The sequence below is a fragment of the Ursus americanus genome, chromosome 14 (genome assembly GCF_024610735.1).
Source record: "Ursus americanus isolate L20-20 chromosome 14, mUrsAme1.1.p, whole genome shotgun sequence".
In the NCBI taxonomy this organism is placed as follows: domain Eukaryota; kingdom Metazoa; phylum Chordata; class Mammalia; order Carnivora; family Ursidae; genus Ursus; species Ursus americanus.
This window is the reverse complement of record NC_142140.1, coordinates 3,667,074-3,694,761: the sequence shown is the minus strand read 5'-3', so window position 1 is coordinate 3,694,761 and position 27,688 is coordinate 3,667,074. Positions and strand designations below refer to the sequence as shown.

At 51.9% G+C, this 27,688-nt stretch overlaps 1 protein-coding gene across 1 annotated transcript in view; it reads left to right on the top strand.

Moving 5' to 3' along the window:
• Nucleotides 1-27,688, top strand: part of NUP210 (nucleoporin 210) — a 103,852-nt gene that overhangs the window by 6,999 nt on the left and 69,165 nt on the right. Inside the window, exons 2-6 of the mRNA XM_045812304.2 lie at nucleotides 11,699-11,835; nucleotides 13,371-13,502; nucleotides 17,334-17,430; nucleotides 20,858-21,008; nucleotides 23,032-23,164. Of these exons, the coding sequence (XP_045668260.2) occupies nucleotides 11,699-11,835; nucleotides 13,371-13,502; nucleotides 17,334-17,430; nucleotides 20,858-21,008; nucleotides 23,032-23,164 (650 nt within the window). The remainder of the gene's footprint in view (nucleotides 1-11,698; nucleotides 11,836-13,370; nucleotides 13,503-17,333; nucleotides 17,431-20,857; nucleotides 21,009-23,031; nucleotides 23,165-27,688) is intronic.

The window sequence follows — 27,688 nt, the reverse complement described above, 5'->3', positions numbered from 1 at the left end:
TGACCTTGGGCTGGTGACTTAATATCCATGTGGAGGTCTCCTCAGGTATCAGATGGTTTTTTTGTATTATTTTTCAGTAGGCTCCACACCCAACGTGGAACCCAACACGGGGCCCGAACTCACGACCCCAAGATCAAGACCTGAGCTGAGATCAAGAGTCAGATGCTCAACCAACTGAGCCCCCACCCAGGCGCCCCTCAAATGGGGGTTTTAATACGATGTTTGGAGCAAATGAAACATTTGGGGTGTGTTTCGCTCTGTGCCTGACAGAGAATAAGCACCTAATAAATACAGGGGGCTTTTTGCTTTAAAAAAATACCAATAGTCTGAGAATGACATCAAGCAGTAAGCCTGAAAGAATTCAGGCAGGGGTATTTCTTTTGTCTAGACTCTTCTGACTATATGCAACAGGAAACTCAAGCCGAAATAGTTTAAATAAAACAAAGGACTGTTGCGTTGGCTCCCAGAACTGGAAGCCCTGGCGGAATTTGTTTCCCACTTCTGTCCTGCGGCGGTTTATGCAATTATTAGCAGGACCTTGGTTCTCCGTCCTCGTGTCTCAGCTTTGGCCAGGTGCTCTCCTGGGGTAGCAAGATCACACAGGTCCAGCCGTCCAGCCCCCAGAGTCAAGTCTAGTGGGGCACAGGCTACATCGCCCATTCTGGCTGCCTCACCTGGGTACGTGCTGGGTCTGAACCTCTCTCCAGTCTGGTGAACACAGAGCCCATTGGCCAGACCACAGCCACCTTGCCTCCTAGTGTCTGGAGGAGTGTGAGCACTCTGGAAAAGCTGGGTGCTGTTACTGAAAGAGGCAAGTGGAGGCTGGGCAGCCAAAATCCAACACAGGTCCCCTATGGGAATGACATCCTTGCCTCCTGCTCCATTTAGGACATTTGGTGAAATTAAGTTTACAATTAAAAACCTCCTAAAGAAAATTCCAAGCCCAGATGGCTGTAAATCCTATGAAACATTTAAGGAAGGAGTAGTACATTTTTATATGTATATATATATATAAACTCTCAGGAAAGAGACAAGGAGTGTTTTTTCCTAGGTCATTTTTTATGAGGCCAACATTCCACTGATTCCAAACCAGACAAAAACATTACAAGAAAAAGAAATCCACAGGCCAAAAGCACAAAATTCTTTCACAAAATAATAACAAATCAAACCCAGAAAAATATTAAAAATGGTGATGAGTCATCGTGACCTACTGGGGTAAATCCCAGGAATGCAAGGTTGGTTTAACATTAACAATCAGTGTAATTCACCATATCCATAGAATTAAAAGAAAAGCCATATAACTAATTGTCTCTATAGGTGCAGAGCATTCAGTGTCCATTGATGATAAAAATCTGTAGCAAACTAGGCATAGGAGAGAATCTATAACCTGATAAAGGGCATCTGCAGGATCTTGTACCAGAGTCTTGTGCTAGCGGCAGTGGGGGCAAGAAATGAACAAGCCACGGGCTCTGTCCTCACACTGTCTCTGAGGGAAGTTGGACAAGGAAGCGGGTCATTGTTGAGCCATTGCCTTGAGCCACTTGGGCTTGCTGATCCTTTTCTTCTCCCAGATATTCAAAGAGCCAACGTCTGCCTCTCCTTCAGAGACGTTTGAGGCTGTGTTCATGGTGCCCCCTCTGCTAGGCTTCCTCTGACCACCCTACTGAAAATCACGACCTTTCCTATCCCTGCTTTCTGTCTGCCCATAGCCCTATTGTGTAAGATCCTATATTTACTCGTTTTGTTTATTCTTCTTTCCCACTGAGATGTAAGCTCCGTGAAGGTGGGGATTAATGCATGTTTTGTACTTTGGTGTATCCCCAGGGCTTAGAACAGTACCTGGAATATGGCATATGACCCGGTAAATATGGATTCGATGAATGAAAGCACACATACATGCATGCATGCATTAGGGACCCCAAGGAGGACCAGGGGGGCTGTGGGGGCTGAGAGGAGAGGGGGAGGAGGCTCGGGGATGGGTCCATGGAAGAGCTGCCATTTACTGTGAGCCATGAAGGCTGTGCAGCTGGAGAGCTTGGAGAACGGCGTGTGAAATGTCAGGAACAGCAGCAGCAAAGAATTGAAGGTGTCAGAGCTGAGAGTAAGAGGGGGGGAGCGGGCTTCTGAGCAGAGGTTAGACTCCAAGTCCAGTGGCTTGGGATCTTGCCAGTGGTGTGGCCTTGGGCCAGCAACCCTGCCTTGGGCCTAAATCTTTGCTTGTGGTTCTGAGGATATCTGCTGTTGGGGGTGGGGGACCCACGATGAAGTTGTCATGGGGGCCCTGACAATAGGGACCAGGGTCAGGCTTCACTCAGGGAAGGGGATGGACAGGGTGAGGCATCAATGATCACAATATAGAAGGACCTGCATTGCCTTCCTTCCATCCTTCCTTCCTTCATTTATTTTTAAGATTTCATTTTTAAGTAATCTCCACCCACATGGGGCTCAAACTCACAACCCCGAGATCAAGAGCCACACACTCCGCCATCTGAACCAGCCAGGCGCCGCTGTCTAACTTCCTTTAAAAAGCAAGGTTCTTGTGGTCAGAATTGCACCAAAGACCCCTCATTTGGGAACCTCCTTCTGTTTCCTGAACTTGGGAGCTTACTATGTACAAGGCCCATGATGAGAGCTTTATAGTTTCTATCCCATCTAATCCACCCCAATCCTTTGTGGCAGGAATGATTTTTATTCCATTGTGTAGATGAAGAAACAGAGGCCCAGAGAGGTTAAATCATTTGCTTAAGGTCACACAGCTGGTGAGTGGCAATACCCCGCTATCTTAGGACTTCACCTTGCAGCAAGCAGCCTGCCACAGACGGGAGAACAGAGTGAGGCCTGTCTCCGGCACCAAGTGCTGCTTACCAGACTGCCCCAGGGCCACAGGGAAGCCCTGGGAGCCTGTCCTGGGGGCCCCGGGGAGTGCTGGTGTGGGGGAGGGTGGGGCAGACCTGCTGACCTTGAGATGTGCAAGCTGGAGCACCACGAATCCTTTCTGCGGAGTGGCAGCTAATTTAAACCGGGGGGGGGGGGCAGAGGCAGGCTCTTGGGCAGAAAAGCTGCACGAGCCAGGACCTGTTTCTTGGGTGGAACACGATGCTGTATGCAAATGAATTGGGCTGCGGTAGCAGGGACCTGGCTTCCGTGGGTGGCAGGTTACACGGTGGGCACCTCAGCTGTCAGGCCTGCATGCAGACCTGCCTCCCAGGCGTCGTTAGTGCTCGTCTGTCTCCAAGCCCTGCCCCCCGCCCCCCACCTCCTTCCTGAGGATCCCCTCGCGCCCTTGCCCGGGCTGCGTGCAGCCGCTATATTAGCTCTTGGGGCACGCGGTGCACCGTTCATCCTTTCCTCCGTCCCTCACGGGGGGACTGACCCAACCAGAGAGGGGACTTCCTGGTGTTCGGAGCTGTGGATATTGCTGTGCAATGTACCGTCCTGTGTTTCTGGAAACCTCGAAAATGGCAGCGGATACAGTAGCACCAGAGAGAAGGTGTGGCTGGCGTGGCGAGGCTCAGCCCCTCACTCTCCCTGGACCCCACCACCCCCCGCTGTCAAACTGCAGACACTTCCTGCCTCTGTCAGGCTCGGGCCTTTTTTATGTACGACCGGTATTGGAATTTACAACTTCCTACAAAATGGCTCACGTTTTTGGATATTGACATTGTCTTCAGTATCAACATCTATGAGTACATGAGTACTCATATATATTTGTTTTTCCTCCAACGCTTTAAAATGAAAGAACAATAATCAAAATACATTGAGTCCATTAAAAATAGTTCATCTGTGTAGCCTCTCCGGTGTTGTGTGCGTCCTGCCCTGGGGAACACACTCAAGAAGTGGGAGAAATATCTGACCTGTTGTTGCACGGACCTTGCTGTGATCCCTGGCCCTGCCACTTACAGCTGTGTGGCTTTGGGGAAATTGCTGCATCTCTCTGAGCCTTAGTTTCATTTTCCCAGATAGGCCTGCTGGAGGATAAGTAATCTGATGGTTATAAGTATTCAGCTCTGGGTTTAACACATGGTGGACAGTTGTTATCTTCTACCCTCTCCCTGTATTAGTAAGGATTCTCTGAAGAAACAAGGACCGGTGGTATACAATTTTGTTATATATAAAGAGATTTATTATAAGGAATTGGCCCATGTGATGACAGAGGGTCACAAGTTCCAAGATCTGCAGGGTGAGTTGGCAAGCTAGAAACCCAGGAAAGCCAATGATATAACTCCCGTCCAAAGGCCGGCAGGCTGCAAACCCAGGAAAAGCTGATATTTCAGTTTGAGTCTGAAGGCAATAAGCCAGTATCCCAATTAAAGGCAGTCAGGCAAGAGAAATTCTTAGTTGCCGGAGGGTCAGCCCTTTTGGGTTATTCGGGCCTTCAACTGATTGGGTGAGGCCCACTGGCATTAGGACAATCTGCTTTACTCAGTCCACTGGTTTAAATGTTAAATCTCATCCAAAAATACCGTTGTGGAAACACCCAGAATAATGTTGCTCAAGTAACTTCTTGGCCCAGTCAAGCTGACACATAAGATTAATTATCATCCTCCCCCAGCACACTTATATATTTTTTTTAATTTTTATTTTACTTTTTTAAAAGTTTATTTGAGAGAGAGAACGAGCAGGGAGAGGGAGAGGGAGAAGCAGACTCCCCGCTGAGCAGGGGTCCTGACAAGGAGCTCGATCTGAGAACCCTGAGATCATGACCTGAGCTGAAGGCAGACGCTTGACCGACTGAGCCACCCAGGTGCCCCCATATATATATATTTTAAAGTTTTATTTATTTAAGTAATCTCTACACGCACGTGGGACTCAAACTCATGACCCCAAGATCAAGAGTCCCATGCTCTTCCAACTGAGCCAGACAAGTGCCCCATACTTTCAATTTTAATCAAAAAACGGCCCCCGCGGGTCTTAGCGCTAGCCAGATCTGAGGTGCTCCTACCTGTCATCCCCACTCTTATCTCCTCCAGCACTCCCTGTCTCTGTCTGCCTGGCTCGGTGTGATTAACAACTGTGTCTCAAGAATTACCCGTCCTCCCTCTCTGGAAAAGGCGATTCATGTCTTGCCAGATTCTGGAAGCAGAAACATTCCAGAATTGCATATGTGTGGCCAGTTCTTCCATGCCCAGCCCCGGAAGGAGCCAGCCTGACTCTCCAGGAGCGTGTGTCAGTAGGGTGTTCTGAGCCCATCTGGAGAGCTGTGGGATGCAGACCGCACTTCTATGGAGCCGGGAGGGAACTCCAATAGCAGAAGACACCCAAATTTGGCCTTGGATGGCTTATGTCCCGGCCCTGGCCCTTGGCATGGCCCATAACCAGTCCCCTCTTCTTTCTGAGCCTCAGTTTACTTCCCTGTACAATGAGGGCACAGCAATAGTTCTCTAGGTTATGTCCACTGTCGGGGGGAAATGTTTGTATTTAGAAGTTGACATAGGACAGAGGAGAACAAAGAATAATCTGATGAATACCTATTCTCCTACCCTCAGAATTAGCTGTTGTCAACAATTTCTGTCCTCGTTTCTAGTCTGCGGCCGCTGCCCGGTGTTTTCACCCCCCACCCCCCCAACAGTTTCTAGTTGGAGTTTGAGTCCTGAGGGTACCTGCCCGACAAACACTTGCGAGTGTGGTTTTTCATCTGTATTCCGTTCCGACCTCACCATGACGGGGGGCACATCATTGCTGGAGTCTGTGCTCTTTTGTGCCTCTTAGAAGTCCGGCCGGAGCAGCAGGCCTCAGGATGTCCCAGAAAGAGTCAGGTAACTGAAAAGAGCCCTTCTGCTGGTAACAGAAACACCACTTGAGGCCCTCGTAAACCGCCCTGTAGGGGGCTGGCCTGAGCCCCTCCAGGCTCAGACGCGGCATCCCGGAGCCCAGAGAGAATTCATGGGCCACAGGAGTGGGCGGGGGATGTGGCACAGTCTGGGGGGGATGTGGCCCACACCCTGGCCGTCCGCCACACCTGCTCATGTTTCTCAGCACTTTGGCATTTCTGATGAGGTGCTTTCTGGCCCGCCCAGCTGCCCCGGGAGGAGGGAGTGTGGCTCCCATTGTCCCCGCTTAGCCGAGGCAAGCAGGTGCAGGGACTGGAGGCAGCCTCCCCTGTGCGGGATCCCGCTGTCTTCTGGCTGGGACACGGGGACAGCCTGCACGCTGCAGGCCCCAGAGTGGGCTGGGCGCCTCCTTCTGGGCAGCTGCGTTGTCTTATCTGGAGGCTGCACTTAGCGCCCTTGTATCAGCCCCAAGTGCGAAGAGGGGGAACTTTCTCAAGAGGTGCTAAGAGCACTCAGTGCCCGCCCACTCCCAGGCCGGTCCTTGGCAGGGCTTAGAAGATAGCCCCGGGACACGTGGTGCACCGAGAGTAGCGTCTGCCAGCCTGGCTGTCCCCCTGCAGACCGGTCCTCAGAGCTGGTGGTCCTGTGCCTTCGCCACTCTGCTCGGGTGGCAGTGAGAGCCTGCAGGGCAGCCGGGCCGTCTGTCGGCATGATGGCGTCTGGGATATGTTGGGTTACATCATAGGTATAGTTAAGATGAATTTGCCTATTACTTTATTTTTATTTTTTAAATTTATTTATTAGAGAGAGAGAGCACAAGTGGTGGGGAGGGGCAGAGGGAGAGGGAGAAGGAGACTCCCCACTGAGCAGGGAGCCCGATGCCCAACGCGGGGCTCGATCCCAGGACCCTGGTATCACGACCTGAGCCGAAGGCAGATGCTTAACCGACAGAACCACCCAGTTGTCCCTATTACTTTAAAAATATGGCTTTTTAATAGGAACTTAAAAAAATAGGGATGGCTTGGTGGAGCACAGGACTTTTAGGGCGGTGAAGCTGCTCGGTGTGAGGTTATGGACGGTGGGTACACGTCCTCATACGCAGACGGTACGACCCTGAGAATGAAGCCCCGCATACACTGGAGGCTCTGGGCGATAGTGATGTGTCAGTGTGGGTTCCCAGTTGTCACAAGTGTGCCCTCCCTTGAGGCATGTTGACAACAGGGAAAGGCAGTGTGTGTTGGGGGTGGGGAGAGAGTATGGGAGCTCTCCGTACTTAGCACTCGATTTTGTGCAAACCTAAAACTCTTCTTTTTTTTTTTAGATTTTTATTTATTTATTTGAGAGAGAGAGAGCACAAGTGGGGGGAGGGGCAGAGGGAGAAGCAGACTCCCCACTGAGTAGGGAGCCCGACATGGGACTCGATCCCAGGACTCCAGGATCATGGCCCTATCCAAAGGCAGCTGCCCAACCATCGGAGCCACCCAGGCGCCCCAAAATTGATCTAAACAATAGTCTATTAAATTCATTTCACCTGTTACTTTTGTTCACAAGGTGGTTAAAATCACATAAATAATGTGATCTGCCATACTTCTCTTGGACAGGGCTGCTTTCAGGCCCGCCTCTGGACTTAACCTGGCCTGGAGTGAGGGGTGCGGCGTCTCCAGCCAGGCACTGAGGCTGCCGGGAAAGGGCTGGGGGATGCGGGCGAGAGAATCTCCGGCCTCTCCAGCTTCACCTGGGCTAGCTCCGTTCTTCTCCATCTCTGAGGAGCTCGCTGCTGTGAGGCAGCGGGAGGAGAGGTGGCTGTCCCTGTTTCCTTCTCGAGGGGACTGAGATTCAGAGAGTGGGGAGGTGTTTTCAGCCCAGACCGGGAGCCCCGAGGTCTGGCCCCCAGGGGCCATTGAACAAGACATAGACCACACTTCCTCAAACGTAGAAGCAGGAAATCTGAACTGTCTTTTGAGGCAGACTTTATTTTTTACAGCAGTTTCAACTTCACAGAAATCGAGCCAAAATTACAGAGATTTCCCATACCGTGTCCCCTGCCACTGTCCCCACCGTCAACATGCATTGCAATCGGTGCACCTACATCTGCCCATCATTGTCACCCAAAGTCCATAGCTTCCATCATGGCTCATACTCGGCGTCGTACGTTCTGTGGGCTTGGACAATGTGTGACGACTTGGTCACCATATAATATACAGAATAGTTTCATGCCCTAAAAATCCTCTGTTTGCCCGTTTATCCATCCCTCCCTTGTCCTTTCTTTTTTTTTTAAATTTTAGATTGTGGAATAATTTTAGATTTACAGAAAAGGTGCAGAGATAATACAGAGATCTCCTTATACCCTTTACCCAGCTTCCCCTAAAGTTCACGGGTTCCACAACCAGGGACGTTGGTCTAGACTGTTTGCATGTCTCAGTTTTCCCGGGGAAGTTCTTCTGTTCCTGGATCCTGTCTGGGATCCCACATTGTCTTTCCTTGTCCTGCTTCCTTAGTCTCTTCTGATCTGTGTGAGTTTTCTAATTTTCTTGTTTCCACACTCAGTTCTGTGTGTGTACACGTGTGTGTGTGTGTGTGTGTGTGTGCGCACGCGTGTGTGGTTTAACGGCCTTTGAAAACTGTCTTAGAGGGGCGCCTAGGTGGCTTAGTCGGTTAAGCATTTGCCTTCAGCTCAGGTCATGATCCCAGAGTCCTGGGATCGAGTCCCCCATCGGGCTCCTTGCTCAGTGGGGAGCCTGCTTCTCCCTCTGCTCCCCTCCATGCTCGTGCTCGCTCTCTGTCATGCTCTCTCTCTCAAATAAATAAAATCTTTAAAAAAGAAAGAAAGAAAGAAAAGGAGAAAAGAAGACTATCTTAGAGTCGCAGAGCTGCTAGCAGCTCAGTGGGGTGCATCCCCAGCCTGCTGTGAGGCTCGCTGCCGCAGGCGCCTCCTCTCACCTTCTTGCCCGGGTGTGTGTCCCTGCCCCACTTTGTCGTCTTTCCTTCATCGCTGACATGCTCTTCTCTCAGAAGAAATCCCTCTATGGGGAGACCACAGTGCATTTCCTCGGGCTCGGGGCTCCTTCTGTGACGGCGGGGGAGCTGTATGTTCCGGTACTTTCAGTGGAGGTGTCGCTCCGTCTCCGGGCGCACCGCCAGCTGCCCAGCGTGGGTCTGTGATGTGCGTGCCAGGCCGGCGTCCTTAGGTGTGTGTGGCGATGCTGCCGTGCCTACCTGGCCCCAGGAGAGACGCTCGGTGACAAGCCGGAAGACTTGGAGATGTCTTTTGGCTGCGTTTCACACCATTTTTAACACCAGGCATTTTTTTAAATAAGTTTCTTTCTGAATACCCCAGATCGATGGTGTTCCAGGGAGGTTAAGCCAGGGGCTGGGAAGGAAGCAAAGACGGGCAGTGCCTGCTGTGTCCAGGGCACTGCGGAGTGCAGCCCCTAGCAGGGAGTGCTGGACACTCTGCACAGGGGACACCCCTTCCCTGGGTCCTGGGTTACACGGTAAGCCCCCCCCCCCGAGGGCAACACCTTGTTTCTGCTTGTAGAGTGTGCGGCGGATTAGATGGGGGACTTGCTTAAGATCCCCTGCTGGGTGCTTGCTCTCAGAGTGCATCTAAGCTCTTTGCCTGTGGCCTCCAGTGCCTCCCAGACCCCAGCTCCTGCCATCTCCTTTAAGGACTTTCCCCCCCAGTGTTATTGAGCTATAATTGACGTATAACATAGTATTAGTTTAAGGTGTGCAGCATAATGGGTTGATACATGTATCTGTTGCAGAATGACCATAGTAAGTCTAGTTACCATCCATCACTATACATAGTTACAGTTCTTCTCTTGTGTGGACAACTTTTTAGATCTCTTTCCTTAGCAAAGTTCAAATATGTAGTACAGTAGTGCTGACTATAGTAAGCATGCTGTACCTTACATCACCAGGATTTATTGAATTTACAACCAGAAATTTGTGTCTTTTGATCCCCTTCGCTGATTTCCTTCATCCCCCACCTCCGGCAGCCACCAGCGTGTTCTGTTTCTATGAGTTTGGTTGCTTTTTGAGTCCACGTGTAAGTGAGATCACACAATGTTTGTCTTCCTCTGATTTGGTTCACTGAGCATAACACCCTGAAGGTCCATCCATGTTGTTGCAAGTGACAGGATTTCCTTCTCTTTTTATGGCTGAGTAGTATTCCACTGTGTGTGTGTGTATGTGTGTATGTGTGTGTATGTGTGTATGTGTGTGTGTATGTGTGTATGTGTGTGTGTATCTGTGTGTGTATCTGTGTGTGTGTATGTGTGTGTATCTGTGTGTGTGTGTATGTGTGTGTGTATGTGTGTATGTGTGTGTGTATGTGTGTATGTGTGTATGTGTGTGTGTATGTGTGTGTATGTGTGTGTGTATCTGTGTGCGTGTGTGTGCGTGTGTGCGTGTGTGTGTGTGTATGTGTGTGTATGTGTGTGTGTGCGTGTGTGTGTGTGTGTATTCCACGTTTGCTTTATCCATTTGACCATCGATGGACACTTAGGTTGTTTCCATGTCTTGGCTATTGTGAATAATGCTGCAATAAACATGGGAGTACAGATATCTTTTCAAGTTAGTGATTTCATTTAGTTTGGATATATTCCCAGAAGTGGACTTGCATCATAGGGTAGCTCTATTTTTAATTTCTTTTTTGAGGAACCTCCATACTGTGTCCCACAGTGACTGCACCAATTTGCATTCCCACCCACAGTGCGTGAGGGTTCCCTTTTGCCCACATCCTTGCCAACATTTGTTATCTCTTATCTTTTTGATGATAGCCATTCTAACAGGTGTGAGGTGTGAGGTGATAATCTCACGTTGTGGTTTTGATTTACATTTCCCTGATGATTAGACTCCATATTTTGAAAAATTCTCATCGAAAGCCATTAGCAGCTTGGGGTGGTGGTTAGGAGCACAGGCTCTGGCCAGCGCCTCCCATCTCCTTGACCTCGGCCCCTGTGCATCTCCTTGACCTGAGTCCCAGGCCTCAGGTCGCACTAGCCCTCCTGTTCTGGGAGCGCTCCTGGCTGCTCCCGGCTGCTCCCACCTCGGGACCTTGCCCGAAACACCAAATCTTTGTGTGGTAGGCACTGAGAGGCCTCCCTGGAGCACCCTGTCTGCAGAGAACTATAATGGCACACGCTCACTCAGCACTCCCTGCGGATTATCCGCTCTGCTCAGACCCACTCCTTCCCATCCCGCCTCGACCCCGAAACTGTCGTTAGCCTGTGTCGTAGGTGAGAAACGCTGGCGCTGACCTAGGGTCACTCCCGCGGTCACGCCGTCCCTCCATCGTGTTGCTGTCAAGCCCTGTCTCTCTGTGGGAAGGCATAAGGCATCGCATAGATTTTACTGGTCTGTTTATGTGTTAGCTGCCTACCTCCCCATCTTCACCTTAATGTCGGCTCCGGGCACGCCGGGACTTTACGATTCTTGTTGCCTTGGCAGTCGGTGATCTCCCTGTTTGTGGGACTTACTTAGAGGTGGCTAATGCTGGGTGCCTGCCACGTGCCGGGCCCGGCCCAGAGGTCAGCAGAGATACACGGCGGTTCCTCCTCACCAGACACCAGAGGCAGTTTTCCCGCTGATAGAGAATTATTTCTAGTTCCGCAGACCATCTACCGAACATGGAGGTTACTCCCATGTGTTTGGTGTCCTGGTTAATTTCACAGTGGAAGCGTGCGTGCAGAAGTCCCCTGCACTCAGGCGGTCATGCTCTTAGGAGAGGGGTGTCAGGCAGGCCCCATTTCTCCCCAGCTGGGGAGATCCTGGACACTGCCCACCTCTATTCTGTGTTGGACGGTGGGACGGAGCCCCAGGTGGGGAACTCCAGCTTTGGCTTCACGGCCCAGCTATGCCTCTTGGGATAGCTCCGGAGGGTAAATAGCCCCAGAGGGTAAATTCTGACCTTCTTGCCACAGGTCATCGACCCGGCCGGAGGTGGCCAGTATAGAGCCACTGGGCGCGGACAAAGCACAGTGCTCCCAGAAGGCAGTGGTGCAGGCCCGCCTGTCCCAGCCTGCCCGCCTGACCAGCATCATCTTCGCCGAGGACATCAGTAAGAGCTTTGAGGGCCCTGTGGGAATCCCTGGTGGGGGCAGGAGACGGGAGACACCCCACTGAGACCTCGGCCACCAGCCCGCCAGTGAGCGAGGCAGTGCTCTCTCTCCTGTTGGGTCAGAGGATGCTCAGGCAGGACCCGCCCGGCCCCTCCCCCCATCACCGTGTCCTGTTTTCCCCCTCGGGGAGGCTGCCTTTCATTTCTAAATTATTGTTACCCAAGGAACTCCTCAATGGGTATCGAATCAAAATGAAAAAAAGGTTTGCAACACCTTTTACTGCCCATGTTTAATTTAACATATCATGGTTGTAAACTGCTTAGAAGACAATAATGTCATTTTCTGTCATGCTTCCTGCCATGTAACATAATACGAAGTTTTCATTTTTATGGGGTTATTTTTAATGGCTGAATACCATTCCTCACAGGGGGTTGTCCTGTAAGGGTCCCCTTCTGTTGGACATTTAGATTATATAGAAAAATAAATATATTTGTACAGAGAACAATTTTGGGTTCTTTTAAGTTATTTTCTACCAAGGATAGATTCCTAGTTTTACATATGAGTAGTTTATTTTTTTTTTAATCTTATTTATTTATTTGACAGAGATAGAGACAGCCAGTGAGAGAGGGAACACAAGCAGGGGGAGTGGGAGAGGAAGAAGCAGGCTCCCAGGGGAACAGGGAGCCTGACACGGGGCTCGATCCCAGGACCCTGGGATCACGCCCTGAGCCGAAGGCAGATGCTTAACGACTGAGCCACCCAGGCGCCCCTACATATGAGTACTTTTAAGGCTTTTGATGTAGTGCTTTCTAAGAAGGTACCAGGAATGGTGCACGAGAGCTTTTCTACGGTGCCTAGAGAATGGGCAGGATGCTTTTGTGTCACCTGCTGTTATTTTTACACTGGAGAATTCCCCGGGTAATGCCATTTCTGTATCTTACCTATGGAGGTAATAAAAACGTCTGTGTGCTTCCTCACCCAGCCCTTTCATTCTCTAGTACGGCCGATAGTCTTATGTAAAGACACCAGTGTAAGCCAGCAAACTGCGGGTGCAATCCCTAATTTCAGCGTAGGGACAAGCATTCAGAACAGTATTATCTTTCTGGATGCTACCTCCTCATAGTGTATCCTGCCCGGTCTTCTAACTTAATGGCCACACCCCAAACAAAACCAGAATTTCTCTGAGGAGTTTTCTCGCACACTGCTTTAAGGGACTGAGCCACCCAGGCGTCCCTCGCATGCAGCTTTAAATGCTGGTGCCTACGTGGCCAGAGTGCAAGAGGGGCAGTGAAAATGCCTCTGAGCCCTTACTCCGCACAGGTGTGTGCTAACTTTCAGAAGGCCCGTGTGCCGGTCAGCGGCTTGGACGCTGAGGGTCAGTGTGGTTCTCCCTGCTGCATTTCATGGTGGTGGTTTTGTTCGTTGCTCTCACCTTTGCCAAAGTGCGAGAGCACCTGACCCAAGAGACCCCAGCGGTCGGGGGGCGGTCGGGGCACCGTCTTGCGTGCTGACCCCTCCATTCCCGTCCCTCCAGCCACAGGCCAGGTCCTGCGCTGTGATGCCATCGTCGACCTCATCCATGGCATTCAGATTGTCTCCACTACCCGCGAACTCTACCTGGAGGACTCGCCCCTGGAGCTGAAGATCCAGGCTCTGGACTCAGAAGGTGAGGCTGTGCCCCTGGCAGTCTGCTTCTCTGTCCCCTCACGTCCAGCCCTGCTGTTCCCCAAAGGAGGACGGCTCCAGCCAGGTTGGCTGAGTTGGTGCTGGACCCGTCTGAGGGGCCCCCAGGCCCTCGGAGGGCTGCACTCCTTGGCCTCTGCGGCAGGGCCCATGAGATGAGAGGTTTGGCAGTCCCCGGAGGCCGATGCCGTGCCTGTGCCCAGGACCGTGCTGGGTAACGTGCATCTTTGGGAAGCTGACATCCGGTGTCTTGGAAGCAGTGGGAAGCTGGGAGAGGCTCACTGGGTCACCACGCTGGAAACAGTGGGAGTGTTCTCCTTGCCCGGCTTTGAGGGCTGGGGTTGGCTTCCTGGTCCAGACTGCGGGGCGCACACGTGCGCACGTGCCAGTTCACATCTCTGCTGGCCCGAGCACCATCATTCACTTTACCTCACTGGAGTCCAGTACTGGCTTGTTCTGGGGTTCTTAGACGATCTCTTCTTGGGCTGTCTTGGCTGCAGCCTGACCTCTTGGGAAGCTGAGCAAAGGGAAATTTGTAGGTTAAATTCCCGTCGGAGAAAGTAACTCGGCAACAGATGTCTTTCCGACGAGGGATCTCCCAAAACTTAAGCCCGGTCCTTGGTTCACCTTGTCTTTGAAATCTTCCCTGACCACTGCAGCTCCCTCTACTTAAAAATAAAATTCTCTAGATTAGAATTTCCCAGCCTAGGTAGTACCCACACTTGGGGCTGGGTGATTATTTGTGGTAGGGGCTGTCTGGTGCATTGTAGGGTACAACATCCCTGGCCTTCGCCCACGAGAGGTAGTAGAATTCCCCAAGTTTGTTTTTTTTTAAGATTTTGTTTATTTATTTGACAGAGACAGAGAGCACAAGTAGGCAGAGCAGCAGGCAGAGGGAGAAGCAGGCTCCCCGCTGAGCAGGGAGCCCGATGTGGGGCTCGATCCCAGGACCCGGGGATCATGACCTGAGCCAAAGACAGACGCCCAGCCGACTGAGCCCCCCAGGCGCCCCAGAACTCCCCAAGTTTTGCTGAGCAAAAGTATCTCCAGCCATTGCCAAGTGTCCCCTGAGGACAACATCGCTGTTCTAAAGCATTAGTCGGGTTCCTCCTTCCCGTCTCTTCCTTTACCAGATAAGCTGCCTTACCTCTCTGGACTGTTTTCTGGTCTATGAAATTGAGATTGTGGTGCTCATGCGGGGTTGCAAGGATTTGGTGAGAAGTGTGTACAGGGCTTAGCGCCGGGCAGCGCGGAGCGGGGCTCAGTGAGCCAGGTGGCATCTGAGTAGCTGTGCCTGCTGGTCATCCTGCCAGGTGCTGGGAAGGAAGGGCTGGCTTCTGCCCCAGCGGCTCAGGCTGTAGGGGGGCCCACATGCATCTCAGTAGCTGCTGCTTGTCAGCAAATCAGATGTAAGGCGACCCGGGGAAGATTGGATGTTGGGTGTGGGGGACAGAAGTCAGGACGGTTTCTTAGGGACATGTTTGACCAGGCCATGAAGAGCATGGTGTTTGCCCACTTCAGAAGCCCATTTGATTCTGGAGAAGACTAAACTCACAGCAGGGCGGCAGGGTGGGGCAGGCAGGATATAAAGGGTCTTATGTGTCCCACATGGGACTTGCACTTGCTCTTACAGCAGAGGGAGCTGGGGAAGGGGTTCGTGCCGTGAGATGATGGGAGCCCCTCTGCAGGGCTCTGCGGGGATGACTCATTGACCGTGGGAACAGATGACCAAGCTGGATGCCACACCGGGGCCAGGCACTCCTTTGAGCTCCTTGCATGCTCTAACCTCATTCACGTCCAGATCATGAGACAGAGGCACAGAGTGTGAACACACACACGTGCGTGCAGGGGGATGACATGTAGTTAGTATGTAGCGGAACCAGAGTCTGAGCTCCAGCCTCGTCCCTGACTCCACTCCCCTGGCCCGGGCTCAGCAGACTTCTCCTGTGAAGGGCCAGGGAGTACATGCTTTAGACTGCTGGCCAGACCGTCTCTGCTACAGCTACTCAGCCCTCCCACTGTCGCTCTAAAGCAGTCCTACAGGATGCATCGTGGCTGTGTTCTAATAAAACTTTATTGACCACCTGCTCTTGACCACTCTGTTTTATTTCCTGTCTTAAGTTACTTAAAAAAAAAAAAAGATTTGTATACCTTGAAATTCATCCATTTAAAGTATACAGTTCGATGGTTTTTAATATGTTCACCAAGTTGTACAGCTATCACCACTAGCTAATTTTAGAACATTTTCATCACTATGGAAAAGGACCCCAGTACCCCTGAGCAGTGACTTCCCGTTCTTTCCTCTCTCCAGCGCCTGGCAGCCACTACGTTTGGTGTATATAGATTTGTCTATTGTGGACATTTTCTATAAATAGAATCATACAATGTATGGTCTTTGAGCCTTTCTTTCACTTGGCGTGTTTTCAAGGTGCATTCCTGTCGTACCGAGTATTTCCGTCCTTTTTATGGCCAAGTGCCACCCCGTGGTATGGCTGGGGCACATTTGTTTATGCAGTCATCTGTTGATGGACTTTGAGGTCGCTTCCACCTTTTGACTGTTGTGAATAATGCTGCTGTGAATATTCACGTGCAATCTTCGTGTGGACGTGGTTTTTCATTTCTCTAGCTTGTATACCCAGGAGTGGAATTGCTGGGTTGCAGAGTAACTCTGTGTTTTCCTAAAAGTAATGGCAAAGACAGCAGCCCAGTTTTCTGGAGCTTTTGCTGAGCGCTGCTTCATTTGGCTTCTGAGATCTCACGGGGGGAAGGGTGGGGGCAGGACCTGGGGCCTGCCTGACTCTAAATGCCTTGCCCTTTGCACTGTAGAAAGAGCTTTTCTAGACCCCAGATGTTCTTATTTGGGTTGCTGGCCAGACAGGGAATATAGATGAAGACTAGGGGGCCGGGGGCAGGAAGCAATAGGGCATGGTGGGGAGTGTGGCAAATCCGAGACCATGGTCCCTTCTAGCAAGGCTAAGCCAGCCACCAGTCCCCAGAGGGACTAGGGTCCAGGAGGTCGGCTCTGTAGACTTTTCAAGAGAACTTAGAAGCTGGATTTATATGTTGCATTTCTTCATTTGAAACGATGGGAAATAACTCAAAAAATGTAAAAGCAGCATTGCCTAGGTAAAAGGAAAGCCGCAGCTCCTCAGAGATCAGACCTCAGAGCCACCGGTTTCCATCTCCCGCTGTAGCGCGGGACGCGGAACCAGACCTTGTACTTAGACCAGAGTGTTAGGACCCACTCTGAGTCCTGTCTCCAAAATCATTGTCCGGTCCCTGGTTGGGCTCACTTGTCCTGACATCCTGTCAGAAGGCTCACAGACAGCAAGCCGGACTGCAGAGCTATGGCCAGCTTGGGTGGCCTGCCCACTCCTTCACGCTGGCAGCCTGGGAGTCTTGGCATCCAGGCGAAGAGACAAGATGCTGCCCTTCATCCCCGGCTTCTTTCCCTGAAGAGGGAGAGTAAGAAGGAACGAATGACTCAGGTCTTGGGAGCGCACCTAAACTGTAAAGTCCTTACAGACCTGAGGGGTGGTGGTGTTACACGCTGCACGGAGCCTGTTAGGAGCCGTCAGAGGCTGGAGGTACTGTGGGAAGAATCCAAGTGCTTACCTGAGGCAGGTTTGAGTTCGCATCCCGGGAGAGCCCCTCATGGTCTGATCCTTTAGGTCTCAGTTTCCCTTTCCTGAAATGGAGGCATAACACCTGCTTTGCAGAGGGGTGCCGCTGAGTACCTTTTTCCCTCCCTCCTGGCCCCAGGCGTGAACTCTGATGCATTTCTGCTCCCCCTGCCCTCCATCTGCTCTTGCAGGGAACACGTTCAGCACCCTGGCTGGGCTGGTCTTTGACTGGACGATCATGAAGGACACGGAGGCCAACGGGTTCTCAGACTCCCACAACGCCCTGCGGTAAGAGGCGCCTCACCTTTGCAGGAAAGCAGGAAGGGGGCTGTCGGTTGGCTCCATGCAGGCTGGGGGCTTTTATCATCATCACCACCACCAGCAAGGAGCCCAGGGCAGTTCCCGGGATGCTGGCCAGCATTCCCCGTGACTGAGGAAGGAAGAGCATTTCGGCTCCCACAGCTGTGAGGGAACCTTGCTGCTTCTGCAGCCCCCTGGGGTGCGCTCTGTGGGACGTTGTCGAGGAGGCTGGCATGCCCAGCTGTGGAAGAGAAACCTTGCTCCAGATAATGGAAGCTGGTACAGGGTTCTGGGAAGTGTTGCACGTGGCCTCAGAGGGCAGCACTCCAACCTGGGGTGAGTTAAAGGGGAGACAGGTTGTGGCTAGGAAGGCATTCCAGCAGTGACAGCCCTCACGGGTGCAAGAGGCTGTGTTAGGAGATGGGCTTGTTAGGCATCTTGACTCCCTCAATCCTCCCAATAGCCATATGGGCTCTGTACCACCATTTTTGCCATTTTTCAGACATAGAAACAAAGGTTTAAGCCACTTGTCAGGTTGGTAAGTGGCGGAGCTAGAATTTGAACTCAGATCTATATAACTCTTCACTATCCAATATGGTGGCCACTAACCCAACCCAACCCTGGCTATTTAAATTTAAATGGGAGAAAACGAAAACTCCAGTTGCTTGGATGTACTGGCTCTGTTTCACGTGCTTGTTAGCTCTGTGACTAGTGGTTACTACACATTGCACCGAGCAAATGTGAAGCAGGAGTCCCGTTGGCCAGTGCTGGTGCAGACGCAAGGACTGGGCTCATATCCCCTGCTATCCTGCATTGCCTCAGGCCTTATTAAATAAAATTTTAAAGTCTCTTTTAAGGGAAGAGGGTCTAATTTTCTTTAATATTCCCTTATAATCTTTATAAAATTTTATTTTAATTTCAGTATAATTAACACACAATGTTATGTTAGTTTCAGGTGTACAATATAATGATTCAGCACTTCCATACATCCCCCAGTGCTCCTCACGACAGGTGCCCTCCTTAATCCCCACCACCTATTTCACCCATCCCTCCACTTACCTCCCCTCTGGTAACCACAAGTTCTCTATAGTTGAGTCTCTTTCTTGGGTTGTCTCTCTTTCTCTTTTCTTTTTCCTTTCCTTGTTTATTTTGTTTCTTAAATTCCACTTATGAGTAACATCATGTGGTGTTTGTCTTCCGCTGACTGATTTATTTCACTTAGGTTTATGCTCTCTAGCTCCAGAGGAAGACTTAATTTAAAAAACAAATTTTTTCGAAGATTTTATTTATGTATTTGACAGAGAGCGAGCACAAGCAGGGGGAGCGGCAGCAGAGGGAGAGGGAGAGGCAGGCTCCCCGCTGAGCAGGGAGCCCGATGCGGGGCTCATCCCAGGACCCTGGGATCATGACCTGAGCTGGAGGCGGACGCTCAACTGAGTGAGCCACCCAAGTGCCCCTTTAAAAATTTTTGCAGCTGTTTTCAGCTTACAGAAAAGTCGCAAGTAGAGTACAAAATGTGGTGTCCCTGAACCATTTGAGAGCCGGCCTGATGTCCCTAGTTATTTTAATGTGCATTTACTACCATTAAGGGCATTTTCTGGCATTTCCGCAACGTCATCAGTGTGAGTGAGGAGAGGAACACTGATGCCTACAGTCATCAGACCTCATTCACTCCTTGCCAGTCTGTCCCAGCTATAGCCTCCGTATGAGGCAAGAAACCCAGCCAGAGTCACCTGCGGTCTGTTGTCCTGTCCCTGTCAGCCTAGGACAGTTCTTTGGACTTTCTTTGGGACCGTGATACTTGTGAAGATTAGAGTCCAGTGATTTTGTGGACTGTCCCTCATTTCGGGATTATCTGCTGCTCCCTCCTGACGAGACTCAGAGCTTTGCGTCTTTGGCAGGGGGACCATGGAGGTGAGCTGCCGCACTCTCCTGACTGCCTCTTACTGTGATTTTGTGGGTCTATCACGGGTGACGTTCACTGTCATCACTTGGGTTGGGTGGTGTCTGCCCAGGTGCCCCACCGTGAAGTCACTGTCTTACCACCTTGCAGGTAATAAGTATTTTGTGGGCAGTTACGAATCTGGTCTTTCATTTACACCTTGAAAAGTCCAGCTCGGGGCTTCAGGAAGCATCACGGCTTAGCCCGTGCCTGTCCCCGTGGCAGACATCCTCACGCCCTGACACTGCAAGCTGGGTTGCCCTTTTGGGTCAGAGCTCTTTGGGGGGAATGGGACCCTCAGCGTTTGTCTTCTGAATGAGCTCTGGAATTTCTGGTGTCTCGCGAAGCCAGGAACCTGGGCCGTACAGTCAAAGAGACCTGGATTCCCGGCCTGGCCTGGTCACTTTCTGCCTGCCGTCGCCATCAAGGAACACGGGGCATCTGGGCGTCCGCACCTTCCTCTGTCGGAGGGAGGGGTTATCGCGGCTGCCCGTGAGGGTGGCTGTGCGGGTCAGCACGGTATTCGGAGCCCCTCTCTGGGCCTGACACACGCTAGATGTTCAGGGAGCGCTGGTTCCCTGCCGCAGGCCGTGCAGCCGGCGTGTTCCTGAGCTCCAGGCCCTCCGTCCGGGAGCTGAATGCTAAGCGGAATCGAAGGCACTAAGGCAGGTTGCAACCAGAGTGTCCTGGGTCTTCATTAAAATCAGGACGTGACACCTGGTAAAACCAGACAAGGAAATCAGTCACCGCGTGCTACAGCAGCCGGCAGATCTTGGGGAGAGTGGAAGCGTGTCCAGTGCGCTGCTCTCGTTGAAGCGGAAGGCGGGCTGACCCGTAAATCACGGGCCGCAGGACAGAGACTGCTGGGAAAGGGTCCCTCAAGCCAGCCCTGCTTCCCGCCTACACTGTGGGGTCACTGCATCCCTACTGCTCTCCCGACGTGGGGCTTCTCCCCCCAGCCCAACCCCAGGGACGATACAATGGATGTGATCCCCTCTTCCTGACACTGGAGGGAGGGTCACGGAGCACCATTTCCCAGTGGCCGGAGCTGGCCCAGAGGGGTGGGCAGGATGTCGCAGGGAACCCTGGGAGCCTGGAGGGCATTGCTGGCACCACCCCGGCTGGGTGTGTGCTCTCAGGCCTGCTTCCTAGTTTCCGTGGGCCTCACCTGTCACACCTGTGAGAGTGAAGCATTTTGACTAAGCAGGTGGTCCTCGTAGTTCAGGGTCTACCATAACCACCTGCAGATTATAAAGGCACAGCGCCAGACTTCGTGTGGACAAAGGCCTGGGCCAGGGGCCAAGATTCTGCATTTTTCACAAGGAGGTGGGCAGTTCTGACGTAGGAAGGTTCAGGGACACATTCCTAAGCAGCACCGAGTAGCGCACCACCTCCCGGGAGGTGCCAACAGACAGTGAATCCGTCAGGGTCTTTGCTTCCACAGTCAGGTCTGATGACACATTCCTTTTCCAGAATCCTCACGTTCTTGGAGTCCACGTACATCCCTCCTTCCTACATCTCTGAGATGGAGAAGGTGGCCAAGCAGGGGGACACCATCCTGGTGTCCGGGATGAAGACCGGGAGCTCCAAGCTCAAGGCGCGTATCCAGGAGGCCGTCTACAAGGTGGGGCCCCGGGGCTCGGGGGCACGGGGCTTCCCGGGGTGGCCCACACGCGGCACACACTCAGGAGTGCTACTGTGGAAGTTCCACTGCTCATGAAATGGGCACTTTGGGGTGTGATTCCGTATTTCTGTTTGTTGAGTTTGGTGTTTCGGGGGCCACAGCTTTCGAGAGAGGTAGTTGGGGGACCAGAGTGTACCATCCCCAGAGTCACGAAGTAGTTGGTCCGTTGTCACTTTTGAGGGAGGTCCAGGAGCAGTGGGATGCTCATTAACCCGCTGGTTTTCAACAAATCCCCCCGCCCCCGTCCCAGTGGACAGAGGCATCCAAGCATTTGGGGCTCTGAAAAAACTGGGGGCTTCCAGATATGTGCCACACTGTCTCTTCCTGGGCCCCACTTTGAGCCCCACTGGTGGTCCCATCTGTGGAGGGCTAAGGCTCCTCACCTCACGTCATCCCACCCCGGTCGGCCTGGCCCCACTAGCACCTGTTTCTCGTCAGCACCCGACCGCGGAGGGGGGAGGGGGAGGGCAGCAGAAAGGAGAGGCCCTGGTTCTTTCCCTGTTCTTGTGGGCACACATCTGCCCTGCCTCCTTTGAACTACAACCGTGACATCTTCTCTTCGTTTGCCTGGTCCCTGGAGCTCACGCGGGAGGGTGTGGTACTCCGTGCGCCGTTGAATTTCTAAAGTGACAGATGAGAGAACACCTCCTGATTCACTGTCTAGGGGTTTAGCCAGTAGGCCGGGGGTCCTGGAGGGTTTTAGAAGCACGGGACATGCCGTATTTCAGGGGTTCACCCTGTGGCACCCTGCAGTTACATGTTTGGAGACCGTTTGCCTCTTTGATTCTGGGCCCGAGCCCAGCCCGCCCCACCCCTGAGCTGGAACTCCCCCTTGTCCTGCCTGGTGATCCGGCACGGCCGGCTGCCCTGCCTCGCTGGAAAGCTCCCACCGCAGAGCCCAGGGTGCTTTTGATCTTTGGGTGAATCAAAGATGCTATGTAACTTACTAGTAAGTGAGGAAACCTGTAAGATGTTACAGCTGGGGCAAAGGAGAACCCCAAGAGTTTAGGAACAGAAGCAGGACCGGTCAGTATCCACAGGATGATAATGGACCGCACCTCCACCTGAGACAATGTATTTGCATTTCTGTGGATGAGTCATGCTCTTTGCTGAGTTTTCTCCAACTTGAAGAGTTGCCAAAAGATCAAAGGCAGGGGAAGGTGCAGGCCCCCCCAGACTTCAGTAACCCGAGGGGTGCGCTGGACTCGAGACTGGTGGTCTTTCTCCCATGTCAAGTCTCTCATGCCTTTTCCTGATGAGGAGGTCCCAGCATGGCGGTGGGGGGGGGGGGCATCAGACAGGGGAGGGCTGAGCATTCATCAGGGACATGCGTCTCTCCCCCTTTTCAGGTTTGCCCGTGGCTTCCCAAGCTCCCTGGCCTTTGGGCTTTTGTGGGTGGAGTCCCCGAGCCCCTGGTGGCCACAGTATCCGTGGATATCACTCCTCACTCTTCTTTCTGTGTAACGGTGATGATGGTACATTGAGCTATAACGTGCATAATGTAAAGTGACTTGCTCAGTACTGTTCAGTGGCCACTGAGCACACAGGGTTCCCCTGCGGCTTCGAGGGTCTGAAGGTGTGGGGCTCTGAGCATATTGCCTTGTTTTTTGACCCCTAACTTCTCTGTCCCCACATAAGCATCCTGAGGAGTTCAAAATTCTCTTCTCTTGCCCACACTGCTCCCCGTTCCCCAGCCCCACCTCACTTTTTCTTTTCTTTTCTTTCTTCTTCTTCTTCTTCTTCTTCTTCTTCTTCTTCTTCTTCTTCTTCTTTTTCTTCTTCTTTTCTTCTTCTTTTTTTAATAAGTAGGCTCCTTGCTGGGTGCAGAGCCCAGTGTGGGGCCCAAACTCACGACCCTGAGATCAAGACCTGAGCCGATATCAAGAGTCAGACACTTAACCGACTGCACCAGCCCAGCACCCCTCCCCCACCTCATTTTTTCTCCCCTCCTCTTTCTTCCAAGCACGTGCGCCCCGCGGAGGTCAGGCTGCTGATTCTGGAGAACATCCTTCTGAACCCAGCTTACGACATCTACCTGATGGTGGGGACCTCCATTCGCTACAAGGTGCAGAAGATCAGGCAAGGGAAGATGACAGGTGGGTCGCTGACTCAGCGTGGGAGTCGCGGCAGAGGCTCCCCTTTTGATTACTGTGGTAAAATACACATCATAGAATTACCATTTTAGCCATTTTTAAGTGGGTGGTTTGGTGGCACTGAGTGTACTCACGTTGGTGCACAGCCATCCCCACCATCCATCTCTGGAACTTTTTCATCTTCCCAGAATTGAAACTCAGTTTTCATTCAGCACTAGCTCCCCGTTCGTCCTCCCCCAGCCCCTGGCAGCCACCATCCTACTCTCCGTCTCTATGAACTTGACGTCTCTAGGGACCTCCTAGAAGAGGAATCCTGCCGTATTTATCCTTTCGTGACTGGCTTATTTCACTTAGCCGTATGCCCTCAAGGCTCGTCCATGTTGTAGCGTGTGTCAGAGCTTCCTTCCTTTTTAAGGCTGAATAATAGTCCGGTGTATGTATGTTCATATTTGTCAAATGCTTATCCATTCATCTGTCGATGGGCTTGGGGTGCCTCTGCGCCGTGGCTATTGTGACAATGCCGCTAGGGGCATGGGTGTGCAAGTATCTTTTCAAGATTCTTGAAAAGTATCTTTCAGTCCTTTTGGGTGTATATCCATCCCTTTGTTTTGACAACGTCAGAAGCTGTGAGCTTCACATTGGAGCAGGTTATGCCCTTGGTCAACCACAGACTGCTGGCCAGCCTTGGCCGGCCACTGCGCCCCCCCTTAGGGCTCAGTTTCTCCTTCAGATACCTGGCGGCCTTTCTGCCTATGCTGTGAGGGCAAAATTAATTAGCGGATGTGGATTTGTTCTGGAAATTCTAGAGTGCTCTGTGCCTGTGATGCATTGTATACGGTGAGTGTTCTTCATGCAGCCTCCAAAGAACGATTCCTATTATCATTTTCAAAAAAAAGCTTATGTTTCATGGCCAGAGCACAGGATGTCAAGAGTCACACATCTGTCCGAGGGCTTTGCAGGCAGGTGCCTCCCCAGGCTGGAGGGTCCCTCTGTCTGTGATGCAGGGTGTTGTGTAAGAACTGAATAGATGCTTCAGTAGCCAAGAAACTTGGGTTTTGTTCCATAGATGGCATGAAAGACACTGCCTCACCTGGGAGCAGTGGATCTGGTCAGAAGTTACCGTGGGGAAGAGCCCTCTGCCCCTCAGACCATGGAAGCTGAGAATAGGCTCCTTCTGAGTAGGAAGCAGGGCGGGGGCGCTTGGCCAGGGATCTGAGGGCTGCGCCCCAACCTGGGAGGGCAGTCGGCTTGGTTAAGGGTGGGTGATTTAATGAAGAGGTCTTGAGAGCTCACCCTGGATTAGTTCTGGTGTCATAGTCCAGAGGAATAACACATCCCAAGGCCCCCAGAAAACTGTGTCGGGGCACACGAAAGATAGCCCAGGGCAGGAAATACGAATGTTGCCTCCCTTTCATCAATGGGGAAGCAAGGTGGAAAATTCCTCCAAAAATGAGCACACCTGTGTGATTGATGGTTCTGGTTGACGTAAGCGTGGAGTGGATTCCAGATGGAAACCTTGAGAACCGAGCCAGCAAAGGTCTACCGTGAACTAGTCATAAAAATGGAAACTCTGGTCATTTGTTTTAGACGGATTGGGCTTGTTTTTTTTTAATTGAGATATAATTCACATCACTGTCATTTTAAACAAGTTGACTAGACAGGGAAGTCAGGACTGATGGCATGACCGGGACATGAATTTCAGCTTCTATCTCATGTGGCATCCCGCTTTGGTTTAGAGAATTCTAGGTTAGAGGCCAGTTACCTGGACTTATTAACACGCAGAAAATTATAACCCCACGTTTATTCTTTCTCTTTTTTTTTTTTCAGTTTTCCTTCTTTAAAAATGTAATTTTTCTTCTTTTCTTCCATACCTTTATTTCCCTTCTGTCTGCCTCCCTTTATTGGGTGACTCACGTTCTTGCAAGCCCATTTATTAAGCACCTACTCAGTGCTGTGGTCTACTGGAGGCTGCGTATACAGCCCGGATTCCTGCCCTCCTGGAGCACAGAGCCCAGCAGCCAGTTCAGTGGTTACTCTGCAAACATCTTACAGGTGGGGACAGGAGAGGGTGGAGAGGGGCCCTTGGAGCTCATCACAGGGGGATGTGTGTTTCCTGGAGGGCAGTGTTTCCAAGGGCGGTGGCCACAGGTCTCTCCCCTCAGTTCTCAGTCCTATTGGTGTTTGTACTGCTTGAAGATATGACTAGCATAGTAACCAAATTATCAGACAGAACAAAATGTGGGCAGGCCATGCTGACTGAGGGAATTGGTGTTGGAAAGAGTTTGAGCGAGTGGAACAGAAGGGACAGAAATAAAATGCACTGAGGCTGGGAGAATCACCTGAATAGGCTGGTGTCGGTGACCCAGGTGTCAGAGGGGCTTGGAACTCAGCATTCCCCTGAGCCGTGGCTGCCCAGAAATAGCTCACATGGGCTGCGTGAGCAGGGGCCGGAGCCAGAGGCGGGCAAGTGAGCTCTCCATCCTCCTGGGCTCAGATCCACCACTCTAGGAGCTCCATGGTCATCCCTGGAACCTACCTGGGGTGGGGGGGATTAGAAGCACATCCGGAGGGTCAGCCAGGGGTCAGGACGGTCACAGAGCCTGTCTCCTAGAAGCACGTGGGCCTCTCGGCTTACAGAAGGGAAGCCTCGGTGATGGCCCTTTACCCTCTGCAGATGGTAGATGGGTTGCTCTGGTGTCCCAAGAACAGCCTTCCTATTTTTACAGATAGACAGTGACCCTTAGCATCTGCAAAGCCCTCCGCATTCAGTGCTTCTCACAAGTAGCGAGTTCTGCATTATAAGAGGTATTTAAAGAGTCAAACAAGCCCCTTATTTTCATTGTCTTAGGATTTTGTAATTACGTTGTTGTGCAAGATCTTTTGTGAATCAGTATATTCATTTCCCAAAATGGCCTATTCGTTTGGAGAACTTTAAGTAAGGGAGGAAGCTAGTGCTTCATAAAACAGCAGGAAGGGATAGTGCTTCATTGCGCAACGGCGTGATCTTATTACGGCGTGGGCCCTTGATGCGCTGCTGCCGTGTTCTGAACATATCACCCTCAAGAAGCGAAGCCCGGTGCGGCCGCACTTCCCGCAGTTAGAGCACAAGGAGATGGGCTGTGTGTATGCTAAGGGATTCTCAGTTCCAGCGGGCACTGGAATCACCCAGAGGGCCTGTTCAAACTCAGAGCACCGGGCCCACCCCCCAGAGTTTGATTTAGCAGCTCTGGGGTGGGGCCAGTCATTTGGAGTTGGCAGGTGACACTGATGGTCCAGGGGCCACACTTCGAGAACCCTCTGCTGTAGGGCAGATTCTTGGGATCTTATTAGAACACACAGAAGACACCCTAACACAGGAAGTGGACCAGTTGCCTCCCTTTTAGAGTTCCCGTCGGAATTCTTAGGAATTCTAAGGATGTTCTAGCTGAAATTCCTCCTGGCCCTTGTCCCTGACGCCTCCTGGGGCAGGCCCTGAGCGGGGACCCAGGAGGAATGTGAGCAGGGCTGCGGTCTCTGCTCCTCCCTTCCTCTCTTTTGCTGGCGGGTGGGGATGTGGCCATGCCCACAGGCTCCGGGAGCAGGTTGCTTGGTAGGAAAGTCGACGGACAGGACTAGGAGGGTCCAGTAAAAGTGCTCCTGCTCTCTTTGTTTCTGTTTGTTTGTTTGTTTTGTTTTTATGTCCACGTAGCCACTGTATAGGACATCGTTAGTTTTCGATGTACTGTTCGATGATTCATCCTGCTGTCTTCGGTTTGAATCCCAGCTCTGCCACTTCCCGCTGGAGGACCCAGTGGGCTTCTTGTCTCGATTTCCAGGGCACAACCATCTTGTAGGTGTGGGCACCGGCAGGGCCCGTGTCCAGGGTGGTTGTGGGATAATATGGGGTGACAGGCCCGTAAAGCAGCAGGCACAGTCCCGTCACTTCTTTTTTTTTTTTTTTTTTTTTAAAGATTTTATTTATTTATTTGACAGAGATAGAGACAGCCAGCGAGAGAGGGAACACAAGCAGGGGGAGTGGGAGAGGAAGAAGCAGGCTCATAGCGGAGGAGCCTGATGTGGGGCTCGATCCCACAACGCTGGGATCGCGCCCTGAGCCGAAGGCAGACGCTTAACCGCTGTGCCACCCAGGCGCCCCTTGTCCCGTCACTTCTTGATTTTGCGGTCAGAGATAGCCATGTATAAAAGCGTTCGTGGTCACTACCCATAGGGTGTGGAAGACTGACGCGGAAGAGGCTGGTTTTGTAGGGTCCCTTATTTCCTGGGGAAATTGCTTTTCTTCCCGGCCCAGATTGAGTTCTTTTCCACGTGACCCCGAGCTGGGAAACCTTGATGGATGGTCAGGATAGCAGCAGAGAACATTCTTTGCGGATCCTAGACTGAGCTCCCCAAACCCGGTGGGAGACCATGCGTTAGCGCCTTTTCAGAAACCCCCCAGACGCTGCACGGCTCCAGTGAGCCCCGCCCCAGATGCCTCGGTGCAGCGGCAGAATTCAGTGAACCCCTGGATTCTGCAAGCAGCCCGCAATT